The sequence below is a fragment of the Sycon ciliatum genome, chromosome 8 (genome assembly GCF_964019385.1).
Source record: "Sycon ciliatum chromosome 8, ocSycCili1.1, whole genome shotgun sequence".
In the NCBI taxonomy this organism is placed as follows: domain Eukaryota; kingdom Metazoa; phylum Porifera; class Calcarea; order Leucosolenida; family Sycettidae; genus Sycon; species Sycon ciliatum.
In genome coordinates this window covers 27,237,043-27,261,474 of record NC_088650.1, presented here as the reverse complement: position 1 = coordinate 27,261,474, position 24,432 = coordinate 27,237,043, and the positions used below count along the sequence as shown (strand labels likewise).

The 24,432-nt window shown below is 47.0% G+C and overlaps 2 protein-coding genes across 5 annotated transcripts; one reads left to right on the top strand and one right to left on the bottom strand.

The window, feature by feature from the left end:
• The first annotated feature begins 866 nt into the window (after positions 1–866).
• Positions 867–10,403, top strand: LOC135822547 (calumenin-A-like). Its single transcript, XM_065335346.1, has 8 exons — positions 867–1,209; positions 2,888–2,974; positions 3,169–3,284; positions 3,712–3,872; positions 6,883–6,943; positions 7,471–7,577; positions 7,812–7,901; positions 10,014–10,403. Exons 1-8 carry the CDS (start codon positions 989–991, stop codon positions 10,110–10,112), a joined length of 942 nt encoding a protein of 313 aa, XP_065191418.1. The 5' UTR covers positions 867–988; the 3' UTR covers positions 10,113–10,403.
• Positions 10,404–11,725: 1,322 nt separating this feature from the next.
• On the bottom strand, positions 11,726–23,238 carry LOC135822546 (uncharacterized). 4 transcript variants are annotated; one of them, XM_065335342.1, is made up of 14 exons: positions 22,894–23,238; positions 20,896–21,032; positions 20,256–20,336; positions 19,872–19,971; positions 19,181–19,422; positions 18,121–18,274; positions 17,602–17,657; positions 17,026–17,106; positions 16,527–16,653; positions 15,598–15,873; positions 14,590–14,780; positions 14,116–14,218; positions 13,765–13,948; positions 11,726–12,965 (listed from the first exon to the last, which is right to left on the bottom strand). In XM_065335342.1, exons 1-14 carry the CDS (start codon positions 23,114–23,116, stop codon positions 12,809–12,811), a joined length of 2,112 nt encoding a protein of 703 aa, XP_065191414.1. In that variant the 5' UTR covers positions 23,117–23,238; the 3' UTR covers positions 11,726–12,808. The 4 variants fall into 4 exon arrangements, with proteins under 4 accessions (XP_065191414.1, XP_065191415.1, XP_065191416.1 ...); XM_065335343.1 differs by having other exon boundaries at positions 19,181–19,419; XM_065335344.1 differs by having other exon boundaries at positions 15,598–15,747; positions 22,894–23,237.
• Between the last annotated feature and the right edge of the window lie 1,194 nt (positions 23,239–24,432).

The window sequence follows — 24,432 nt, the reverse complement described above, 5'->3', positions numbered from 1 at the left end:
GCAGGCGGGGTCAAACGGCCTGGATTTTGATGGTTTTTCCCAATTCAGTGCTTTTGGGGCAAAACCTGGCCGAAATCCTATTCTTGCTATGGCTTGCTTTTTGGACAAAAAAACTTCAGAAACATAATTGGAAGAGGATTCCATATGGGATTGCAGAAAAAAATTCTAAAAAAACTCAACGTTTGACCCATTTATGGCCAAAAGCTAGAAGTTCATTTTTTTCTGAATGGACTGTAGTACCTGTTGTCTGTACCGTCCCAGCTGGCTTGCGCAGTGGCTAGCACTGAGCGCTGAGCAGTCTGTCACGACACTAGTCACTAGTCTAGTGGCGGCACTAGTGCACTGAGGAGTCAGCACGACCACGGACCAGGCCATGGCAGGGCTAGGGAGCTACAATTATTGCACTAGTGCACTGAGGAGTCAGCACGACCACGGACCAGGCCATGGCAGGGCTAGGCTAGGGAGCTACAATTATTTGTAGACGTACAACATGTGTAGGCTGTAGATCTACAGCAGTCTCAGCTGAGGCTGTAGCCTCAGATCGATCAGAGTGTAGGCGCGCTAGGCCCTGGCCAAGGCAAATAAAAATGAAAATTAATAATGTCACCATGATCACTGACAAGACACAGATGCATGGTGGAGTACCGGTAGTACAGCTAGCAGCTATAAAACGGTGCATGCATGGACCGGTACGCGGTACGGTAGCGCTTCTGCACCATGTACCATGCATATGCGCATGCAGTGCCAGTAGGCCGGTTTTTGGCTTTTTTTTCAATCGTCAGATTTTTCCACGTCAGCTTTGCAAACACTACCGGTACGCTGCACACATTCTACGGACACGTGTGCTTGAAACGCGTCCATTTGGAACGTGGAGAGCAAAGAAAGTGTACGACTCCCTGGTGGAAAGTCTTGTTCAGTTGATTTCTCAAATCGGCTTCTGAAGTTCTGGAAGGTCAATCAATTTCCAGTCGAGGCCAGTGTATTCACCATGTCGTTGCTAAAACTTAGTGCAGTCGTGCTGGTCGCTTTCTGCGCAGTTACCTTGGCTGCGGATCCCAACGACCGACTCCACTCACACCTTGGTGGTGACGAGGAGCATGTTACTTCTGAAGGCGATCACAATCCAGATTTCGATCATGAAGCATTCGCAGGCAGTGAGAACCAGGAGTTCTCCCAGCTTCCACCAGAGCAAGCCAAAGAAAAACTCCGGTAAACCATCTTGTAGCATAACATCTTGACTGCACTTCTCTCTTTTACTTGTTGAAAACAAGCTGAAGGGAATCGAATTTTATACAAAAAGAACCACAATTTTTGTAGTGGTTTTGTTTTGCAGCACTCCTAGTATGTACTAATGCATATCCCAGTAGGTCAATATATATGATGTTCGACTACATGTACTTCAAAAATGAAATAAAATTGCCAAAGAAGAAGAATGTTTGCGGCCGCCTGTGATTCTCGAAGCAGCTGGCTACTAGCGTGCTTTAGAACGGCGTGCCAATCCAGCACCACAGACTACAGGTCATTATGCGGCAACTATGGGGTGGTACAACTTTGTAATGTAGTACATTTTCAACATCATGTACTATTTTCTTGAACGAGTGGAGTATGCGGGTTTTATGCATAGTTTCTCGAAAACGTGCATGAAAGCCAATAACGCGGAAAATTGCGTGCCCGCGTAATCGCATTATCCTGTTGGGAGGATATTCATGCTCCCAAGTTCGAGGGAGTTGAAACGGGAAAAGTCTGAAAAAAAATGGGCTGTCACCACCAGGACTCGAACCAGGGACCCTCACTGGTGGACTGCGATGCTCTACCACTAGGCTACGGTGTAGTCGTCACCTTAGCAGCGACTGTTCAACCACCCTGCCCATCTTAGGATGGGCAAAATCGGTGGACGGGACAGAACACATACAGTCAACTTCGCTAATAGGCCTTATGCGCATTGTACAGATGCACGAAATCTCGTAGAATTTGTAGAATCCCGTAGACCCGGTTGGGTGTTGAATGTGCAGAGCCCTATTGTGGTTTCTTCAATTTCCACTAAGAAATGGGCTCTGAAGGCATTTCATACGAAAACTTTTTTTCTGACTAAGATCTAGCTAGTTTTTAGTTCTAACCAAAGTGAAAAGCTGGAAAAGCGATTGTTTGCCATTAATTATGAGGCTAAAATTGGTCAAATGTGCATGCATAGCACACAATGAACACCCAACCGGGTCTGTACACACCTACGGTCCTAGTACAGAACTTTGTACATCTGTACAATGTGCATAAGGCCTATAATGACTGCGGATATAACGACAATTCGCGAATAACGACAGAATTTCCATGCCCAGAGCAAAGTCCATTCTACCTGTATACATACAATGAGACGTCGGGTATAACGACACTTCGCGAATAAGGACACTTTCTGATGCCCGGCCGAATGTCGTTATACGCAAAGTTGACTGTATTCACTTGAAGACATGTAGCTCACGGGACTGCTCAAGTAGGTACTCTAAAACCGGAAAATTTCGGTGGAGTTTTATTTTCAGTACTTCAGAAACTTCGGTATAGGTATTTTTCACCTAAAATAAAACGCACTGAAAATATATGTACATGCATTGCGGAAAACTATTTTACCGAAATTTTCGCTCTACTGAACCGTTGATTTTGGGAAAAATACCGAAAATATTACACCACCGCAAATATCCTGGTTTTACCGTACATGAACATGGGTGTCCAAAACATGTCAAAGAATGATTTTCAGAGTCTGACTATGCACACATTGCTTATGCCAACGACAGTCTGTTATGCTGGTCATGCAGTCTGTTTGATGTTGAAAGAGGTTTTGACGATCAAGGGCGTGATTGTACGTGGCTGTTCTGTCCCCTTTCTGTTCCCTTTGCAGTATCATGGCAATGAAGGTTGATGTGGACGGCAATGGACGCGTCACCAAGGCTGAGCTGACCACCTGGATTGTCAAGCAGATGAAGAGGTAGATGATCAGACTAGTAGTACCCTGCAGATGTCCAGATGGGTCATGCATGGCCTTGGCCTTTACCCTGATCTTGAAATGCACTATGAAGCAGAGCTCATCAGGCACTATGACTACATATCAATCGATATATAAGGTACTTCTTAGAATTTCTTGAAAAAGGTGTGTGTATGTGTGTCCCTGAATTTCTGTAGATATGTGGAAGATGATGCTGACCAACAGTGGAAGAACTTGAACTTCAACGAGGACGAGCTCGTGTCATGGGCAGAGTACAAGAACGGAACGTATGGATCCATGTCTGAAGATGGTGGTGAGTTGAAACTGTTATTGGTGTCTGTGTGTGTGTTCGTGTGTGCGCGTGCATGTGTGTATATGTGTGTATTATGATAATGAACATTTGTACAGATGCATATGCTGGCCAGCGTAGCTTTTATTGTACCCAATGCTCCAGTCTACGCATGTAATCTTTTTAAATCGACAAACACACAATGTGTTTTGTTTTCTTTCTGTGTGTGTGTGTGTATGTGTGTATATGTGTGTATGTGTGTGTGTGCATGTGTGTGTATGTGTGTACATGTGTGTGCATGTGTGTGTATATGTGTGTGTGTATATGTGTGTGTGTATATATATGTGTGTGTGTGTGTGTGTGTGTGTGTGTGTGTGTGTGTGTGTGTGTGTGTGTGTGTGTGTGTGTGTGTGTGTGTGGCTGCATCACCCACCAACGCTGTACCACGCAGCCGAGGGCGAGGAAGACCAGTCGTTCAGTGACCTGCTGACCCGCGATCGTCGTCGCTACGACCATGCTGATATCAACAATGACGGCGTCCTGAGCCGTGTGGAGTTCTCTTCCTTCCTTCACCCCGAGGAGGATGAGCATATGAGACCATTGGTTGTTGAGGTATGTTCTGATCTGGACACATGGTCATGTTCCTTGTATTTAAATAAGGTTGATACAAGTGAATGTAAATAATCGACGCGGAGACAACAATTTTATAATAGCTATAAAGAGAACAAATTCTGCTGTCATCGCCACACTACAACAAAGTCATGAAGGTTTACCAAAATCGATTTTCTTGTCACAATCATCAGTGGAAAGCCGTGACTGAAGAATAACCATGCCAAATCAATAATTTATATACATTCAATAATGTGTTACGAGAACAAAACAAAGTGCTAAAAATAGAATGAGGGAAGGTGAGACAATAGAAGTAAAGTGAGAGCTAAGTGCAACAGGGGTGAGTTCTAGACGTCCTTGTGGAAAAGTCTAGTCAGGGTACAGTAACATCTGTGTACAGAAAGCCTACATTCACCGGCCAGTACATAATGTTTGACTCGTATTGTTCGTACCAATACAAGGTGAATTTAGTGCGTAACTTGGTGGATCGAGCAAACCGTATTTGCTCCTCTTCCAAACTGGCTGAGGAACTGGACTTCCTAAAGTCAGTTTTTCTAAAGAACGGGTATCCCGACGATCTCTTGAAGGAGCTCATGAGCGAAAGGCTGCATAGAAAGGAAATACGTTTTGGCCCGGACAAATGTCCCACGTATCTTTCTCTCCCTTGGAAAGGTAACCTCTCATTATCCATGAGTCGCGTAGTCCGCAAAATTGTACAACAAACGTATTACGCGGTACATTTTGTACCGGTTTTCACAACTGTACGTGCGTTCACGGTGAGGAAGGATGTCCTACCAACCCAACTCGCATCTAAATTGGTATACCAATTTGAGTGCCGACAATGCGGTAGTCGGTACGTTGGTAGGACTCTTCAACATCTGAACGCACGTATCAAGCAGCACGTTCCACTGCACATGCTGACTGGCTCGGCACGGGCACTGCGACCCAAACGCGGCAGGCCACCTAAGAACCCTCGATCAGAGCCATCGTTAGCACAATTGCCGTCGACGGCAATAGTGCCTCCATTACCCGTATCGAGAGCCGTGGAGATGGATAATGTGCACATTGTCACTAACGTTATAACACAATGCACCATAACAACACAAGAAAGTACACCACAACAACATCCAGCTCAAGACCAAAGTGGACGCTGCGGCGAGGTGATCATGGTGATGCCCCCATCGCCATCGTTGCCGTTGCCTCCCCCAGAACCGCCACCTGCATCTGCCATCGGCAGTGCTGGGGCTGAGTCTGTGGTGTCGCTGGCACGGGCAAATATGGATGAGGTAAGCACTGAACATGAACAAGAAGAAAGAAGGCTGAAGGAAACGGAATTCAACAGAGAAAACAACACGATCAACATTCAAAGACCTAGACGATCAACGGCTAATTATTCAATGAATTATTACAGTACTGGATGTCAAGCACCGGCGAAGACACTGGGAACAGAAGATTTAGCAACAACAGGAACAACAACAATGACAACAACAACAATGGTAACAAATTACCATCAAGATCAAAGGAGGAGTCAACGAACAGAGGTTCAGCAACGTGAAGCGAGCCTGGGACCGATCGGTGGTGATGGGGAGAATGACACGGAGGACGACACTGAGGACGAGTTGGAAGATGAGACGGGGGACGAGGTTGCGGTTGGTGGAGACGAGGAATCGGATGGTGATTGTGATCGTAAGAAGTCTGCCGTTTTTCTTCATCTGTTGTCTCACCCTAAGTGTCTGCAGGTGTATGATGATTGTAGTTTTTCTGTTCTTTGTCGTGCACGGTACGCTAGTCAATTGAAAGTACTTGAGGCTGTTTGTATTCGTTTGCATAAGCCTAATCTTTGTAAGCAGAAGAAACATGTAGTTGCGTTAAGATTGTTTTCGTAGGTGCACAGCATGATTGTTTGTCTCACTACACAGTTCTAGCGTTGCAATTAGTTCCTCACCCCTGTTGCACTTAGCTCTCACTTTACTTCTATTGTCTCACCTTCCTTCATTCTATTTTTAGCACTTTGTTTTGTTCTCGTAACACATTATTGAATGTATATAAATTATTGATTTGGCATGGTTATTCTTCAGTCACGGCTTTCCACTGATGATTGTGACAAGAAAATCGATTTTGGTAAACCTTCATGACTTTGTTGTAGTGTGGCGATGACAGCAGAATTTGTTCTCTTTATAGCTATTACAAGTGAATGTACAGTCAATTTCGTGTTTAACGACCTCGGGTGTAACAACAACTCGCGATTAACGACACGGTCTTCAGACATAGTGATCATTTTGCTGCATACTTTGAACCTCACGAGCAACGGCAATTTGAAATCTTTTAATACCGACACTTTTCAACTCATGATCGAGGATCGTTGTTCCCAAGTTTGACTGTATACGGAATCAAGAGTACATAACCCCCCAGAGTGTGCAACGCCTGATCCAGCTCTGCATAGGGTCTTGGTCGAGCGGAATCAGATCTTTGCGTCATAATACCGTACGTACGCATCTGAGGGGAACCCGGGGAGTCGCGGGTACTCTCGGACCAAAAACTATGGTGCTCTGCCTCGAGACCGGCCTTGCGCTGGTGTGGAGTGTACGCATGACAGAAGATCCGATTCCGCTCGACCAAGACCCTATGCAGAGCTGGATCGGCGTTGCACACTCTGGGGGGTTATGTACTCTTGACGGAATGTTAGTCCTCGCTCAGTTTTTGAAAACATACTCTTGTAATAGTACTTCGAATAACCCAGAGCATTCGTTTATGCATCATGTGTTCATCTCCTACGGACTTCAGCAATGTCAGAGTGTGCAGAACGAGAGAGAGAGACAGAGATACAGACCAAGACACAAACGACCCTCAAATCAATCTTCAGAATTAGACAGCTACATGCAGGTCATTTTGGTGTGTTGTAACCAACTTGTATGTCGGTGCTATTGTGGTTCCATCAAACCTGGAGAGCCTGCCTTCATTTGATTGACCCATGTCGTGCGTGAACTTGTGTGGTGTGCTTCTAACTGTACAGGAGACCCTGTCTGACCTCGACAGGAATAAGGATGGATTTCTGACTTTGGAGGAATACATTGGTATGTTACATGGCCATGGTATTGTTACTGGTGCAAGTTGTGCATGCACATGTATGCCTGTGTCCGTGTGTGTGTGTCTGTCTGTGTGGTTGTCTCGCATGGTGCAGTGGTATGTGTACATGTGTACTAGTACTCCATGAAAAGGAAAACAACGAAAAGAAAACTAGAAAGTTGGGCTTCACTGGCCAGAAAAACACTTGAAGCTGTGTGGTACAGGTTGACGTCAATTCTTCATCCTTGCAAGCTGTTGAATGGTTCAATCTTAGCACAGGTGGCTGTGTTCTGTGTGTCTGTGTTTGTGTGCCTGTGTGTGTGTGGGGGGGGGGGGGGGGGGGGGTCTGGTTACTCCAGCAAGTGCAAGGTTTGAGAGGGTGTGTGTGCATGTGCGCGTGGGTGCTACAAGGATCTTCTGTCTGTCAGACTCTATTATTGTATCTATCTCTTTCCCGTGCACTCGTACGGGTTCACCTTTTCACTTTTCAGACATCTCATTTTCTCTTCACGTATTTGTGTCTCTCCCGCATTAGGCGAGGTTCACAAGGAGGAGGATGGCTCGGAACCTGAATGGGTGCAGGGTGAGCGTGAGCAATTCAATGAGCACCGCGACCTCAACAAGGATGGAAAAATGGATAAGGTAAGAGGAGCAGAAGCTGGCATGTTGCTACCTGGGGCTCTGGAGCTCAGCTTTTTGCCGCATTCCTTGTATTTTAAGTGCCCCTGTAAGAAGACTAGGCCGTGTTAAATTTAACCGCTAGCCTCTCTCGAGATCTCCCTCATTGGCTCGCTCATTTTTTACTCACACGTTTCTACTTTCTCGCCATGTCTCACAGTCGTATCTGACTTTAACATGCCGTTGTTTGTGGAACAGGATGAAGTGGCTAAGTGGATCCTGCCCCATGAGGACGGACATGCAGATGAGGAGGCAGCTCACTTGATGACATCGGCAGACACAAACAAGGTGAGAGCTAGTTGATGCGTTTTTTTCTTCCAATACTTATGTTCTTTCTTCTTTTCTTCTTTTGCCGTGGCTGGCTAACGCCCCTTCCTTTGTATTGGCTTTTGCCATTGGACGGTGAAGTAAAATTAATAAAATAATTACAAGCCATATCAGCCAAATACCGTAAAATCCCGCCAGAGCGCCCCGTCTCTCCCATCCGCCCCTCCCTGACTTCTTGTCAGGGACGTGATTTATTGTATCCTCGTATGACTCTGTCGCAGTCTGTGATGCCGTACTGTACTGCAGACGCGTGCTCCACCCCGTTGGAAATGTATGCAACAGTGCCCACCCTCTTGACCAGGGATCGCACAAACCCTGCGTTTTGTTGGGTCTGTACGACTCCTGGCTCTTGACCTTTGGTCGGTGTACGAGATGCACGAACAGTTTTCGTAGGGTGAGTACTTTTTCATGTAGCACTGAATGCGGCAAGTAGGACTCGCCCATCCGCCCCTCCCCACCTGAAGCGTCGAGGAGGTAGGGGCGCTCTGGCGGGATTTTACGGTAGTTGCAAAATGACTTCCTTTGAAAAACTTTGTGGCTTTTTTATTCACTTTCTATGGAGTTACTGTGCTCAAGAAATTTGATTTAGTGAAACGAAAACACTTCCAAGCCTGGGTGGATATACGTTTTTGAAGTATGTACACTATCACTTTGAAGTGGAAAAGAAATTGGCACCCTTGGAGTCTCACTCGGAGGCACCATCACTTGTTTCCTCAGAGCTCAATTCACCAAATCCTAAAAGATATATAGGATTTTTTGAAAAATTTCCAATAATCATGACCATGCTTCCACCCGGGATAAGCTGTGTGCCTAAATTGTATTGTACGGTGTTAGGGCAGGATCAGTAGGTTCTCTTCAGAAGTTTTCAAGAGTGCCAGTATTATCACTGCTGGACTTATAGGGCTGTTTTAGAGAGGACATGTCAGTTTTTTGTCGGATCCTATGTTATAATATAGGATTTGAGTGTTCTGCATTATCCAGAGTGTTGTAATGGACGCAGATGATGATAGAATGCTTAGTATGCTGAATAAGTACATAATATATACCATGAATAGATGTTTGTGATTGATTGGGGAGCACTTGCCCAGGTTGGCATATCTAGTACTTTTAACTGTACTACAGCGGAAGTTTCACCCCGAAAATTGGCCGATCGGCTTGAAATTTGGATTATTCCTACGAAAGTGTATGGAAAACAGGTCCACACACCTCATGAAACCCATTTCATCAATTTGCATAGGTAGTTTAGCCAAATCCTTTAGCCAGAAACCAAATCCTATTATATAGGATTTGCTGGTGAGATGGAAAATAAAAAGGACCCAGGAACTACAAGCTATGCTAAAATGTCCAAGAACACCACCAGCTACTAAGCAATCAGCTCATGCGATAACATTGCGCGACATTGACCGACGGTACTGACGTTCTGCAACTAACTGGCTATCAGCTCTAGCACATCTTGGATGCGCACTCCAACAGCCTTCCAGCTTTGATGGTTCTAAGTTGTTATGATAACATAGGAGGGGGAGGTGAGCGCAACCAAGACAAGCACGAGCTGAAAGTCTTCCCCTCCTATGTTATCATAATAACTTAGAACCTTCCAAGTTGTAAGGCTGTAGGAGTGCACATCCAAGATGTGCTAGAGCTGATAGCCAGTTCGTTGTAGAATGTCAGTACTGGCGGTTAGTGTCGTGCAATGTTATCGCATCAGCTGATTGTTTAGTAGCTGGTGGTGTTCGTGGACATTTTAGTGTAGCTTGTAGTTCCTTGGTCCTTTTCTTTTCTATAAATGTCCCCTTGGCTCTCCATCCGAGTCCATTCTTGCACACCTGATGAGCCGTCCTTATCTATACGGTGAAATGATCGTCGTGTGAAACTGTTGCTTGTTACCACTGCTTATTGCTCATCTAAATAGTCGAAGAACAGTGCTGTTTTACTGAGGCGTTCGGTTTTGCATATTTCTTGTTCGCATAGCTTCCCCTTTAATTGATCTTTTCATCTTTGAGCCACACAAGTTGTGTGGAATGTTGTGTACCGTACAGTGTATTTACGTTCGCCGTGTTTGTGTTTCGCCTTCAGGACGAGGAGCTGACCATCGACGAGATTGTCGACAACCACGACGTGTTTGTCGGAAGTCAAGCCACCAACTACGGTAGTCTTCTTCACGAAGAGCTCTAACTGCCGCGCTGCCAGCAATGAAATGCGCGCTGGTGTGCATTTGTGTTCTTCTGCGGCTTCATATAACCTACGGCGCTGTATGTTCTGCTGTGCGGTTCTTTGCCGCCTTCATTTTACTTTTATTCCCTACCTGCATCCTTCCCCTTTTGAACAAATTCTATTGGAAATATGTTTTGACTTATGCTTTGGTACTAGCACCGTGCTAGGTTGCGGTTTCCTGCATTCAAAGGGTTCAATTTGCACTAGTACTGAAATCACCGAACGACCGCGACGTGCGGCATGTGCTTGTGACATGCACTCGTGCCGCATTGTTGGACTCTATGCGGCACCCTTTGCGCTGTATTGTGCAGCTGGTTTGTGTGTATGCCACCAGGCTGCAGGGACTATTCCCTGTATGCCGGCCCACTGTCCTGTCCGCGGGGGAAATTGCGATTCCAAGGGTGCAAATGTCACCGCGATTTTGAAGACCGTGGTGGGTCTGATCTACTCACCTCCCACCTTTTAGGAGCTGCATCTGCGCCTTTGATCCTAAACCGTGATTTCTCCAAAGTGTCCCCCCGTTTTTAAGTTCTTGTTGCATGGAAACATCAAAAGGCTGTCCTTGCATCATGATCGAGGTCTTGGCACTCCCGAGTCTGTGCATCTGAGTAGCAGCCCCATCCCTTGAGGACTGAAATGCATGTTTTGTGATGTAATCATTCCATTTTCTCAACCCTCTTTTTCATGAAGAAATAGGCAGTTTTCTGCCAGGCAAAGCATTAGATTGGCCATTGCACTTGCAAATTCACCAAAAAAACTGTCACGAACTCCGCACAAAATTTAATAATTGTACCGCGAATTTTGTGCTTTTCTTCCGTCATTTCCCCACAGACGGTCGAAAGCAAGGTGACCCCACAGATGTCCAGAGTATACCACTAAAATTAATGACAAATGCCACAATTCAGTTTCCTCTGAGACAAAAATGCCATAATACTCATAATATTATAATCACTTCAGGCTCTTTACAAACATCAATGAGAAGGCTTGAAAGTATACTTGTGAAACCAAAAGGTGTTCGTAAAGAGCCTGAAGTGTGTCCTTTTTATGAGTATTGCCACAATTCACCTACGAATAAGACGTTGCGAGGCTACAGGACTAGTCGACTGTGTTGTTCACTTGAATTGTTCATAATGCATGGTGCATGCATGGCAGTACTACCAGTAGATTACAAGTACTACGGTAAGTACTCAACTAAGTATGTCCACCAGGGAGTACAAACTGAAACACCTTTTAGCACCCCTGGTGTCCATGCACATGGTCTCTAAACCGCCCACTGATATTCGCCTCATAATGTATTTTGTGATCACTCAGAACCAGCGAGTTTACGATGGCAAGTGTTCGCAGAGCACTGTGGCCACGCATGAACACCCGAAGTTTGTTTTCACAATGATTAATTTATGTTCTTCTCGCAAAATTAGCAAACATACGCCGCAACCTTAGGCAGTTTACAGTAGAGAGAACTTGATTCAAACTCACCCATCACCGCACAAGCATGCACACACACACACACACACACACACAAACCCACACACACACACACAACGCATCTTACACCGACACGCTGGCGCCAAAGATCAAAGTTTAGCGACTCTGCCGAGGGCAAGGCGAAAAAAAATCACTGCCACAAGAACCCGCTAGGTGGGGCATACACAAGCAAAGTAGAGCAAAGCAACACACGGCACGTAGAAAAGAGTGAGTCTGAGATAAGATAAGAGCACAGCTAGCTGAGCCTACGAGGTGAGAGAATACAAACAAGGCAACACGCGGGACACTAGACATTAATTTTGCTCGGCAACCTAGAAAAAGCACAAACAACAGCAACACGATAGTAACAGGCAGGAAGAAAAAAACTCGTTTCCAACACTGTAGGAAGCGTATGGACATGTACCTTAGCACACAGCTAAAGCTAACAAACAACATTATGGTCATCATCATCGTCATCACGGATAAAACACTCGAAACAAAAACAAAAACCCAGAGCAGTGCTCCTGAAGAATGCAGCGATTTCCACAGACAGGTTCATCAGTGGTTGCAACAAACGCAGGGCCCTGTGGCTGACCAGGTGAGCGAGCAGGCGAGCCAAGCAAACAGCGGGTACATGGTAGCAATGCATGGCAGAGTCGGAAACGGGTACAGCACCAGAAGAGGATAACAGCCGATATGACAGGGAACGACGAGTGTGCTTCTCAGCGTTTACCGTGACTAAAGCTATGTAATAAAACACACAAGTAGTGTAAACGTGACACCGTCACACAGAGTGCCAGGAAAGTCACGGGCAGCAGAGGCAGTGAAAGCGCACACAAAGCCATTGAAGCAAGGACTACGCTACCGGGTTAGAGAGCAGCCAGGGTCAGCAACAGCGTGGGTAGGGAGCAAAAAGCACAGAGCCAATAGCAGGGACACATGCACGGCCTACACGGCTACAGACAGGACGTCAACACTTCCCTGACGTCAGGAGCCCGGCAAACTCAGAGCAATGCCGGGAAAACTACTAAGAAGAAGCGCATGCACGTGAGAAGGGCTAACTTCGGACGACTACCACTGGCGACAGTAATGAATGCAGGACACCCAGGATGAAACGTAGACTAGTTCACACACGCTCGGTAACGCACAGCCCGTTCACATGCCCAAGGCAAGAGCCAGCAAGTCTGATCTAACTAAGTCTCTGTTGTGGACTCGATGACGACGTTCAGCGGTACAGTCTCGGTGATAAGCGAGTCCACAGATGTCACATAGTTGTTGATGATGGCGTCATTAGACGCTGCCGTTGTCGCCGCTGTTGTGGTTGTTGTCACTGAAAGCTCTTCGGCAGTTCTGGTGAGCACAAGGAAGGGCACAGGACAAGCAGGACTGTCAACATCCCGGCAGGAATGAAATACACAACAAGCTTCTGTGGAAGCAGCACGCAGAACTAGCGCGGAGTCGGGTAGCATTTTCTTCGGGCATCGGGGGTAGTTTTCCACGGGTACCCGATCGGGTAATGTTTCCATGGCACCACCACAATGCACCCCTTCCCTTACACACTGGGTAGACATGCAGAGATGACATGAATAATTTGTACAGGTGCACTAGCTGTACATGTCATATGATGTTAACCGCGACTTCGGGTTTTCGGGTGCTATTCTGTACCTGACTATTCGAGGTCCTCACGGGTACCCGACTACCCGTGCACACCCCTAAGCAGAACAGATCCCATAACAGCCATACTCACTCCACCCGTAACACCAAGAGTACATAACCTCCCAGAGTGTGCAACGCCTGATCCAGCTCTGCATAGGGTCTTGGTCGAGTGTAATCGAATCTTTGCGCCATAATACCGTACACATCTGAGGGGAACCCGGGGAGTCGCGGGTACTCTCAGATCAAAAACAACGGTGCCCTGCCTCGAGACCGGCCTTGCGCTGGTGTGAAGTGTACGCATGACATCAGAAGATCCAACTACGCTCGGCCAAGACCCTATGCAGAGCTGGATCAGGCATTGCACGCTCTGGGGGGGGGGGGGGGGGTATGTACTCTTGGCAACACCCATACCCACCCCATCCACAACACCCATACCCACCCCATCCACAACACCCACCCACCACTTTCCACTTGCAAGCAACAAATAGCTTACTGTTCAGTTTTCGTAACCGGCAAGAAAACGACACGCTCCAGCTCTTTGACCACAGCTCGAAGTTGTTCAGGCGAGTAGAGTTTCGGGCGTTGCAATGCAACACCATCTGGCAGACCATAGACCACAATGTTCTCGAGTGCATGAGAATCCTCATAAGGAATGGTCTTCACACCCGTCGCTGCCTCTGCACAAACAACAGAACAACAGAACAAGGGCAGTTGACACAGTTGAGGTTGAGATCAGAAAGCGGTGTTAACAACACTGGAATGATGCCCAGCAAGCTGGGTGGCAATTAGAATGCAAAAACAACACAACCGCTACAGAGCAATGTCCGTCACCAGCCGCACGTACCATACTTTGCGTTAAAAGTGTTGCGAATCAGCATCACCATATGATCGACACTCAGGTCGGATACATCCGGATTGGCTTCCACTTCCTGAGATCCAACCGTAATCTACAATGCAGAAGAATGAAAGCATTAGAAAACAGAGCGCATGCAATGGACCAGCTTCGACACACACATTAGCAACCAGGAGCATGTCATCAAGAGACAATAACTGCCAGGGTGTGCGACTGTAGTGTAGAGGGGTGGCGAAGGTATAGTGTGACTGTAGTGTAGAGGGATGGCAAAGGTATAGTGTGACTGTAGTGTAGAGGGGTGGCAAAGGTGTGTAAGAGTTGAAAGCGTGAGGAGTCCAAAGTTACACGATTAGCAATGTTTTTCCACTTGGCGCGCACAAAGCTTAACGACCTCTCAGCTCGGCCCAGACCCTGTGCAAGGCGCCAGGAGCGGTGGTGATACGCCCGTTATTGGTGGCCACTCACCTCACTCGTTGGAGGCTCCATTGGGCCAGGTTGAACGTCACCAATCGCTGCAGTGACTGTTGTGCCACTGGCGGCAGCAGCAGCACTTGCTAGGGAAGCCATAGAGGCAACGGCATCCAGGTTGAGAGCAGGAATGGCCATCAAGGGATTGCCTAGTCCAGCCGCACCAGGAACAAGGTTCTTTCTCGGACCTGGGCAACAAGGAAAGATGTGTCAGACCACAATGAACTCTGAGAACAGAAACGGGATAAGTCGTAGAAATATCAAAGTCTGCATACTTCAGAAGTACATTTTTGTTGTTGTTGGATGGATCGTAATTTTAGTTCCATTCATTTTTAATCATCACACTCTTCGGCTCCGGCCATTTTGCTTTCCTCGACCGCAGATCAGATTCGTCACTGTGCAATCCTCGAGTCAGTCACACAAGTGCGACCGTGGGCACAATTGAGTAAAAGGTCTGGAAATGGTCACAACTCAAGTCACACACAGTACCCTGAAAAGGAGCGCCAGATTGTTTTTGCTCCCACCCGTAAATTTCATCTCCCACTTGGATAGCTATAAGCCACAAGGAGACAATACTAACGCTATGAATAAGATGAGGTGTGCAGTCATAACTGGTACACACATAAACACACACAATGAAAAGGGACATTTTGGTATCCAAAAACACGTCTTAAAATTAGATTGTCAAATCTGAGCTGGTTTTGACCGAGTCGGGATCTGTTGATGTTTCCCATTTGAACTCTACCAGGGTGGCATGCCGAGAGTAGAGAGGTCCAGCAAGTTGTAAACCGAGTTCATCATCAGTGGGCTGGCTTGTTACCACACCTTACAGTCAGGCCTGCTTGCTGAGGGATTCCCGAGTGTACAGAGAGTTCAGATCTAATCACACTCGAGACTCTAGACTTTTGCCACACTTTCTCCCCCCCCCCCCCCCCCCCCCCCCCCAAGGGGCCACAACCTAGTAGTTAAGACGTAGACACATGCACGTGCTGCTGCTAAACTTACGTCCACGCTTGGCTATATGGCCAGTGTCGAGGCGGTGGGCCCTCAGGAAATGCGGACTAGTGGCCACGTATGGGCAAATGTAACCATCAGCAGTCTGATAGCGGCAGGCATTGCCAGTTGGTGACACCACTGATGGTCCCAATGAGGAGGCTAATGATAAGGGCAGTGTGGAGGGAACAGCAGTACCAGTACCAGCAGGGTTAAAAGCCATATCTAGAGCACAGGGCACTAAGCCTAATGCAGCTGCATCGGCAACGCTTTCTGCCGACTCGATAGCTGCCAGCAATAACAACAACAAACAGGACGGGAGGAGGAGGGAAAGGAGGAGACGGGCAGGAGGACATGGAGGGGGAGGAGAGGAAGGGAGGTGAAGGGATAACACAAACGCAATACATTGATTAAAAATCCGACACGGGAACAAAGCAGTCAAGAACATTGATATCAATGTGCGCCAAAATCTACAGACAAATCCTCCAGTTAAAGGTCATGTCATCCCCAACCCAAGGCCTGCGGTCTTAATCCCCTAGAGAACGGTTCTGACTGTTACGACTTATGACCGTATTCCCAGACTGGTCAGTGTGCAAGGGGTACCATTGGCAGTAGCTCACTAAAGACGTTCCATCATATTGTTGCAGTTTCTCATAGAAAACCTACTGATGACCGTAATCCCACTGGATACAGGATACACATGCTGGACGCATACTTCTATCTGTAAGTTTACAAACCACCATAGCAATCTCAATCAAGTTCAAGTAAATGTAAAAGAGGCATAGAGAAGGCAGGATACAAATATTAATACGAATATAATTCTCGGATGTCGTGACTTATTGGTTCTTTGTCTTTACTCAATACAATTCTGTGCATGTTCTAGAAGCACAGCGGCAGGCAGCAGTGCAGCTGTTCGGGGCGACAGATGGGAGGCCACTCACCAGTTGAAGCCTCGGCGCTGGTGACGGGTGTAGCACTGCCAGCGCCAGGGGTGGGTTGCTGGGACAGAGCAGTGCTCAGCACAAAGCGAGAGAACGCCGTGTACACCGACAGCGCTTCTGGGCCACTCTGCACACCAGAATGTAATCAAACGTAATAATAAACGTCATGCACTTGGTAAAAAATTCTTCAGACTTTTCCCTTTTGCACTCCCCCAACCAGTGAATATTCAATGCACTTGTTCTTGCACAGCTGAGTACATTCGACTTGGTCGCTCTCGTCACAGTACCGGAACAGGACACATGACCAAAGCACAACTATACGTCATGCAAACGGAATGCCAAGCCCATCGGCCATGGTAGTGCACATATCGGCCAGTACATAAAAGCCAGAGAGAGCCAGCGCCCGTGCATGCCATCCACCATCCGTTTCCATTTCAAATCAGAGGAATAGCGGCATTATCTTTCCATAAAGTCTAGCTATGAGGGAGCCTGGACAAACCTGATCTTGGGATGCTTGCTCGGCTGTATCCATCGGTGTTTCACCGGACTGGATGGTCCCCGATGCCTGTGCGTTGCTCACCTAACCAGCCGAACGTACCCAAAACATCACACGCACACATTACCCACATATCTGTAAAGGGCATATAAAAGATTTCCGAAGGAGGAATGCAGATCCGCAAAACAGTACAGCTGCGGCAAAGAGCTTCAGTTCAATCATGCGAGATGTAGAATCGTGAAAATATTTCCACAACGTCCTGAGTGGCCATCAAAAGTATGAACATTCGCAAGAAAAAGGATTTTCTTCGCCACGTCTCTCGAAATCCGAACAAACGTTATATTGCATAACGTGTGGATCCAACTCAATTCTGGCCAGAAATGAGGTCCGTCTCGAAGCCCTCAGAGTCATTTTTGATCTGATCGGATTGAACACAGTGATACATTATTTTTCCAAAGAACACATGACTCGGAACTTCATGTGGTGATTGCGTGTGTGTGTGGGGGGGTGGGGGGGTGGGGGGGGGGGGGCGTAGGCGCAAGCCGCAATGGTGCCAGATAGGCTAAGGTACAGACTTACAGATCCTTCCTCGGTAGACGATGCACCAGCTGAATCAGATGATTCTGTCGTAGAGCCTGGCACAGCGGAGCAAACACAAACGGCAACACTGACGTGCTATCCCCTATATCATTTTGGCTCATCACAATGGCATTCTTTTCAGGGATGATAGAACTATAATTAGGGTTGCTACAATTCTCGATGTGCAAATCAATCTGTGAGAAAACTAGAGGTATGCCTGCATTGGAGACGGTCTCCCTATTTATTCTAGTGCATGCATGCAGTGTGCTTTATATGAAACGTGACTTTAGTAGAGACTGTCCTGAAGGTAAAGAATCTGCGGAAAGCAGAAAAGGGTGACATTCGAACAGATGTGCCATTAGTTCACACAAATGTGGAACCTGCCCTCAATGTACAGCAAACAAATCTGTCTTCAGCAGCTTTCTCATTGTCAGTAGAAGCCGGTTTTCCAGACCAGACGCGATCACAAGCATGCTCAAATGCAAGCTGAAACACAACACTGTTCCTGTGCTTTAATACCTGTTGCAGTGTCATCCGAGGGGGGCTGTTGGTGGGTCTGCTGCTGCTGGTGGAACTGCTGGCCGAGTGCAGACGCTAAAGTGTGCGTCTTCATCTGGATGGGATCTACCAAGAGACAATAGCTGTGTACTCCCACCTGATCGAGCCTTTCCAACTGGATACCGCAAAAGAACATCATAACAAAAGGGACAAGGACCCAATAAGAGCACAAACAATCACCAGCTCTGTGGGCCACAAGCAGTCCACAATCCAGCCCTGCTGAAACAGTACAGTCATATAGCGCTACAGCAGCAACACTTGCCAGCATGCTTAACCCTTTGCATGCTGGCCTGTTTTCCACAGTAATCTGGCACTCCAGAGTACGGACTCTCCTGGTGGAGTTTGGGTGCACTGCTCGGAACCAAATTTATTCTCATTTCAGTTCACCTGGATGGAATTTCCTCATCCTGGGCTTGTTGGAAAGATCAGGACCAAGCGAATCCATCCTGGAAGCTCTCAGCTCCACCAGGGCCACTTCCATGACCTCTCCAAACTGGCCCACCATGCCTCGGAACGAAACAACAACTCAGTCACAATTCTTTATCGGCTCCTTGCTCAAATTCAACCGATTTTCACGATTCAAACTGCTCTGCAAAGCTGAGATCAACGCGCTTCATTTGATGTCCATAACGAATGCGCAGGGCAAAAGGGAAATCCCCTGGCACGCTCCAAAAAACTGCGAAGTCACGAACAAAAAAATTCGCAATCACTCCAGCCTCCAGCCCGTGATTTCCGTGTTCATTTTGTCGCAGCTCAGTGAATCTTTATCCTATCGCGAAGAACTTTATATCTCTGGAAAGCTGAGCTCAATACCTTTCCAACGGTGTATCGTATGTGGAGATCGGATACCCTTTCACAGAGTAACGGAACTTTGTACACTGGTCTATTCACCACGTACACGACGCAACCGAAGCGCATGTATACACGTCCTCAGAGAACTGGCATGGGGTTCAGGCGCGTGTATACACGTCATCCGCACGCAAAGGTTAACAACTCAATGCCAGTGATAGACAAGACTTACGCATGACTGCAGAAGACTGACGGCGTAGGACACAATGCGATCCCGACCTTCCACGGTCGTCGGAGGAGTCGCAGTCGGTGATGTGGCCGTGGCGGTGGCCGGCGCTGTAGCAACGGCAGGAGAAGCCGGTGCAGCTGCACCCCGTTGCTGTGATTCGTATAGCCGAGCCCGCTGGTGCCAATCCACACGCTCCTCGTCGGACATGTTGCGCCATCGGGCAGCTATATCTGTTTTATGTTCTGCTAAAGCAGCACAGCACACGTATACATGACAACAAGAAGGTGTCAATGTTAGAAATATATACCCTGCTGGTGCTAGTATGCAAAGGCACATTTTTGGTGCAAGAATGCACCAATGTGCACAGCTTTTCTCTGTCTGTCACACACACACACACACACACACTGTGTAGGTAAGAAAAAGGAGAAGCGTACTTTGCCAAATTATGGTTGAAAAGCTATCGGCGTCTATTCGTGTACCCGACGCACAATGAACTGTGCATTTAGTCCATGTACTCGTGCATTGTGTCCAACAACAAACAAGGAAAGACAAACAGAACAAGTTAGTAAGTTAGTCATGTATCAAGACACGGCACGTGCCATTGTAGACACGCATACTTAGACCGCTAACCGAGGACCTCATTGTGACGGCATTGAAGTTGCTCAGCCATCAAGGTCCAATATCTAGTGCTTACCTAATGATGGTTCAGGACTGTCCTTCAATGTCTCTGCCAAAAATAAACTGTAGCCGGAAAGTGAGCGTTTTCGCTTCGCAGGTGGAGCACCAACTGGAGTCTGAAAAAGTGGAATAAAGCAAAATAACAGTAACCAGTCGATTCTAGGAACTCTCCTGTGACTTGCACACAGATCTGGGCATGTGAACGCACGGCAGGGATAAGCTGTTCGTAAACTTGATCAACACATGGAACATGCCATGCTGCTACTAAGCACGGGGCCAATTGCTAACAGCAGAGAGCATTGCGCTCTACTCTCATAGCTCAACATTATCAATACGAAAATAGGAAAGCATGCACCGAATGCAACAAGGATAAAGACAACTATTTATAACGGAGCCTTACCGATCCTGCACTGCCAGGCTTTCCACCAGCTACAGCCAAAGCTTGCCGCTTGCGCCGCACAGTCTCTGCACCAATCCAGTTCTGCAATCCCCCCCCCCCCCCACACACACACACACGCACGCACGCACACACACACACACACACACACACACACACACACACACACACACCAACCCATTAATCAAAGGCGTAACATCAACTAGCAAACAGAGTGCTGAATGCAAAGGCAGCATTGTTGACAGAACTGCAACTACAGTACTATTGGGTGCCGAAGAACGGAGTGCCGAAGATGGACCAGGCTAGAATTTTACCAAGTACAGCATACTAATGTATACACGGCGAATCAACTGGGCATAGACTGTAACACATGAAAATAAGAACGGTCTAGGCTAAGAGGCTCCCCAGTTCTTCGGCGACCGACATTACTGTACTGCAATATGTACATCGAACTTGCTGCGGAACAGAAAGCGGCAGTTTGGAACAGAGAAAAATCGACGGGAGCACTATCAATATGATCACACTTTACTGCTTGCACATTACAACTCTTTCCAGAAAAGGCTCCTCAAAAATGTTTCTTTGCTGACAAGTAGACGATCAACTGGCACTAGTGACAATGTCTTCGATGACGAATGATCCTAACCTTGACTTTGTCAGCAGAGACGCCGACCTCTTGTGCTGCATCATCGACTAGTTCCTTATTGCGTCGATGTGTAGAGTTCATGCCATTGTCATAGAATCGCTCAAGGATGGCCGACTGCTCTCGGTCAAATACACGACCTGCAGATTGTTAACATCAACAGAGGGAGAAAATCAAGGCTGGGTAAGACATAATAATATTATAACTATTATATGTCAGCGGTCCAGATTCAGAGCAACAGAACTGCAACTACGGTCTGCCGGATTTTCAGGGATAATAAATTCACCACACTCCTTTTGGGAGGCAACACATCGCTTTCAAATTTGCAACCACGTGTATCACAAACAACAGTTTACAGTCAATAGAGCCGGAGTAGGATAATTTGGGGGAGAGGACCAACTGCACTTGCGGCAAGTGAAACCCAGATCCGGATGTATATTTTTAACGCCACAATCCGATTTTGATCGCTTCATGTACACGTGAGAGGTGCATGCACTTTGGGCGTTGCCGTGAGTGCACGTCGGTCCGAGTTTCACTTGCAAAACTGTAGTTAGTCCTTTATCTAGAGGGTTTGGTGGGGCATACGGCAGGCTGTGAAAGGCGGAGAACACACTGCACAGAATCTACTATGGGTAAGTAAAGCCTCAGATCACAAACAACAGTTTACAGTCAATAGAGCCGGAGTAGGATAATTTGGGGGAGAGGACCAACTGCACTTGCGGCAAGTGAAACCCAGATCCGGATGTATATTTTTAACGCCACAATCCGATTTTGATCGCTTCATGTACACGTGAGAGGTGCATGCACTTTGGGCGTTGCCGTGAGTGCACGTCGGTCCGAGTTTCACTTGCAAAACTGTAGTTAGTCCTTTATCTAGAGGGTTTGGTGGGGCATACGGCAGGCTGTGAAAGGCGGAGAACACACTGCACAGAATCTACTATGGGTAAGTAAAGCCTCAGTCTATGCAACCATATGAACTGTCGGGATAGTGTCGAGAAGGAAAGCATATATTTATTCGCCGTGCCTAGCGTTATTATTTGCCTGCACAGAAATTCCCAATATTTCAAGATGCCCTACAAAGCGAGGTTATAATACTAAGTACTTCAAAGCACAAAGCTGACCTATTCCTATCAACTTTTCAGAGTGTGCAGATAAAGGAGATAAACCAATATTGAAAAGATATTCCAAAATCAGTATAACTGTTGGAACAAACTTTTAGATCCGTTCATGGATGCGTACCCCATATTCAAGAACGTTTTACTCCACTGAAACAAATATCACACGTTCACTGCCTGAGAACCTGGTGAAGAATTGAAAGAGCCAGGTAAATTCAAGCTCCACCAAGTTGATTCGATCTCGTACAAAAGATTCCTTTGCCTGGAGTACAAAAGATCCTTTCCGAAGGATTTTCGCGCAAGGCGACATGGTGCAAATTGGAACCTCACGCCGATCAAGGTTTCGCGTTTTATTTCGCATATCTACACAACGTCGACAGTCAATTAGTTGAGAGCTCGTCAAGAGAAAAGAGAGTCGGCTTGAACAGCGAAGTGAGACTAAAGAATACTCAAATAATTTTTCGATTTGCAAGAGGACGACGCCCGCCAATATCGGCAACAACAATGACACGCCGAGGAGTCTCAGCGGACTAAATTTGAATATAGAAGCGGCGGACGACAGGAAATATTATGAACGAAAGAGAACTAAAAAAAAGCACAAGTTCTAAATCAATAATATTCTGGCATTTTGCATCTTACTTTTAGCACTCATGGCCGATTTCAAGGCCGCGCGCAGCACGCCAGAGCAACCGCAACCCTCCAAACCAAACAAGCTAAACTGCTGCCGAGGCCGCTTTCCAGCAGACAGATGTACTCAATGTGTCATGAGTTGGAATGAGCACAAGAACGAACTCCTATCGGAGCGCCGAAAGAAACTGGTGAATTCTCCGAGGTAAATACACAAAAAAAAACTCTGATACCGAATATCAAAACGAATTTTCCTTACGCTTCATCGGATTATCACCATACGGGTCCGCTGCTTGGGAGTTCTGCCGAGAAGCAGAAGGAGAACTTGCAGATCCACTGCCATCGCCCTCTGCGCTCTCTCCCGCGAGATCATCTCCATTGTGAACCTCGTAGACCCCGGCTAACTCAGTGGCTTCGCCTTCTGCATCGAAAACGCCACCAGCTGCAGTCACAACATTGCTCACACAGCTTTCTACATCCATTTCGTAAAAATTCCTTCCCTGAAAATGATTCCCTGAGTTTTTTGTTGAGCAGACACGCAAATGCTTTCTTTCCGAGCGCAAAATCTTGCCTTCATTCTCGGTTGCCTTTTTGCACACTTTTTGCAGCTTTTGTGTAGGAGCTTCGAAGGTCGATCATTGCGCCTTGCACAATCCTTCGCGCATGCTCAAACTTGCACCTCTTCCAAAAAAAGTGACCAGTGCGCGCGCGCGCGACCAGGTCCGCTTCAACTGAACTGAGCTGCTACTACGAGTCCAGTGACTGTACTAGTGCTAGCATGCTATGCCTATGCCTATGCCTACGGCTATGGACTCGCCTTCTTCTGCCGTTCTTGCCTTCGCAGCAGTGCAGAGCTACATTAAAGGGGAAGTTCACCCTAAAATCAAATTTTCACAGTTTGTAGATTTCGAGGCGCTGATTTCGGTGGTGAAGGTCCCATCGCCGTGCGATACGCCGTTCTGGAGATATTTGAATTTGAAATTTACCATGACGTCATGCAAAATGACGTCATGCGGCCGGGGCACACCCCCTCCACACCCTGTGACGTCAAAGAGATACAGGTTCCCGGTCTGCTTGCTTTTCAGTGAGCGAGAAAGAGTGGCGTTTGTGGAGTTTCTTTCTTGCGACCTGAACAATTTCAACCACGATGACGGTTTGCTGTGCTGTCGGCTGCTCTAACCTGTCTGGTAAGCCCCTGGGACCACGGTGCATCGTATTCCGCGGGATAAAGCTCTCCGAGCGGAATGGGTTGCAGCGATTCACCGCGAGAATTTGCCACCTTGTAAGTTTGAGGAGAGCTGTGCAATTTGTTCGGCACATTTTGAGGAGATGCCTTCCAGAGGAACTTGCACGGAGAGATGGGCAAAACGTGCCGCCGAAAGCTGAAAGCAGACGCTGTGCCATCGATTTTCCCGGACAGGTGTCCCCCAGCGAAGCGAAGGATGTCGCAGTATCAGGAGAGGCAGAAGAGAGAAGAGGTGAGTGAATGGTTCTGGTGATTTCGTGCTTTGAGAGCGTGTTGAAATTTTGTCTGTACATCGCGAGTTGGAGAGGGCAGTTTCATCCCCTGTGTTGAGTACATCGTATACTTGTAGAGAAAATTATTTACAGATACCGGTACAAAGCTGTTTGCAGTGTGTTGATTGCAAGGTACTAGTATTGAATGAAGACAGAAGATCGTGCAATATATTTTTGTTTTATTTCAATTCAAGTTTTACATGTCGTGAAAAGGCATACAGTGGTCACTAGCTCTGTCCTCTGCTTGGTAAGTTTCAATTCCAAGAAAGTCTTTATTGTG

Coding starts and splice junctions, on each gene's coding strand:
- LOC135822547 (XM_065335346.1), top strand. CDS start 989: ATGTCGTTGCTAAAACTTAGTGCAGTCGTGCTGGTCGCTTTCTGCGCA. Junction 1,210..2,887: donor CAAGCCAAAGAAAAACTCCG/GTAAACCATCTT, acceptor TTCCCTTTGCAG/TATCATGGCAATGAAGGTTG. Junction 7,902..10,013: donor CATCGGCAGACACAAACAAG/GTGAGAGCTAGT, acceptor TTTCGCCTTCAG/GACGAGGAGCTGACCATCGA.
- LOC135822546 (XM_065335342.1), bottom strand. CDS start 23,116: ATGGATGTAGAAAGCTGTGTGAGCAATGTTGTGACTGCAGCTGGTGGC. Junction 19,423..19,871: donor CAGTCCTGAACCATCATTAG/GTAAGCACTAGA, acceptor GTGCTGCTTTAG/CAGAACATAAAACAGATATA. Junction 18,275..19,180: donor TCAGTCTTCTGCAGTCATGC/GTAAGTCTTGTC, acceptor TGCGGTATCCAG/TTGGAAAGGCTCGATCAGGT.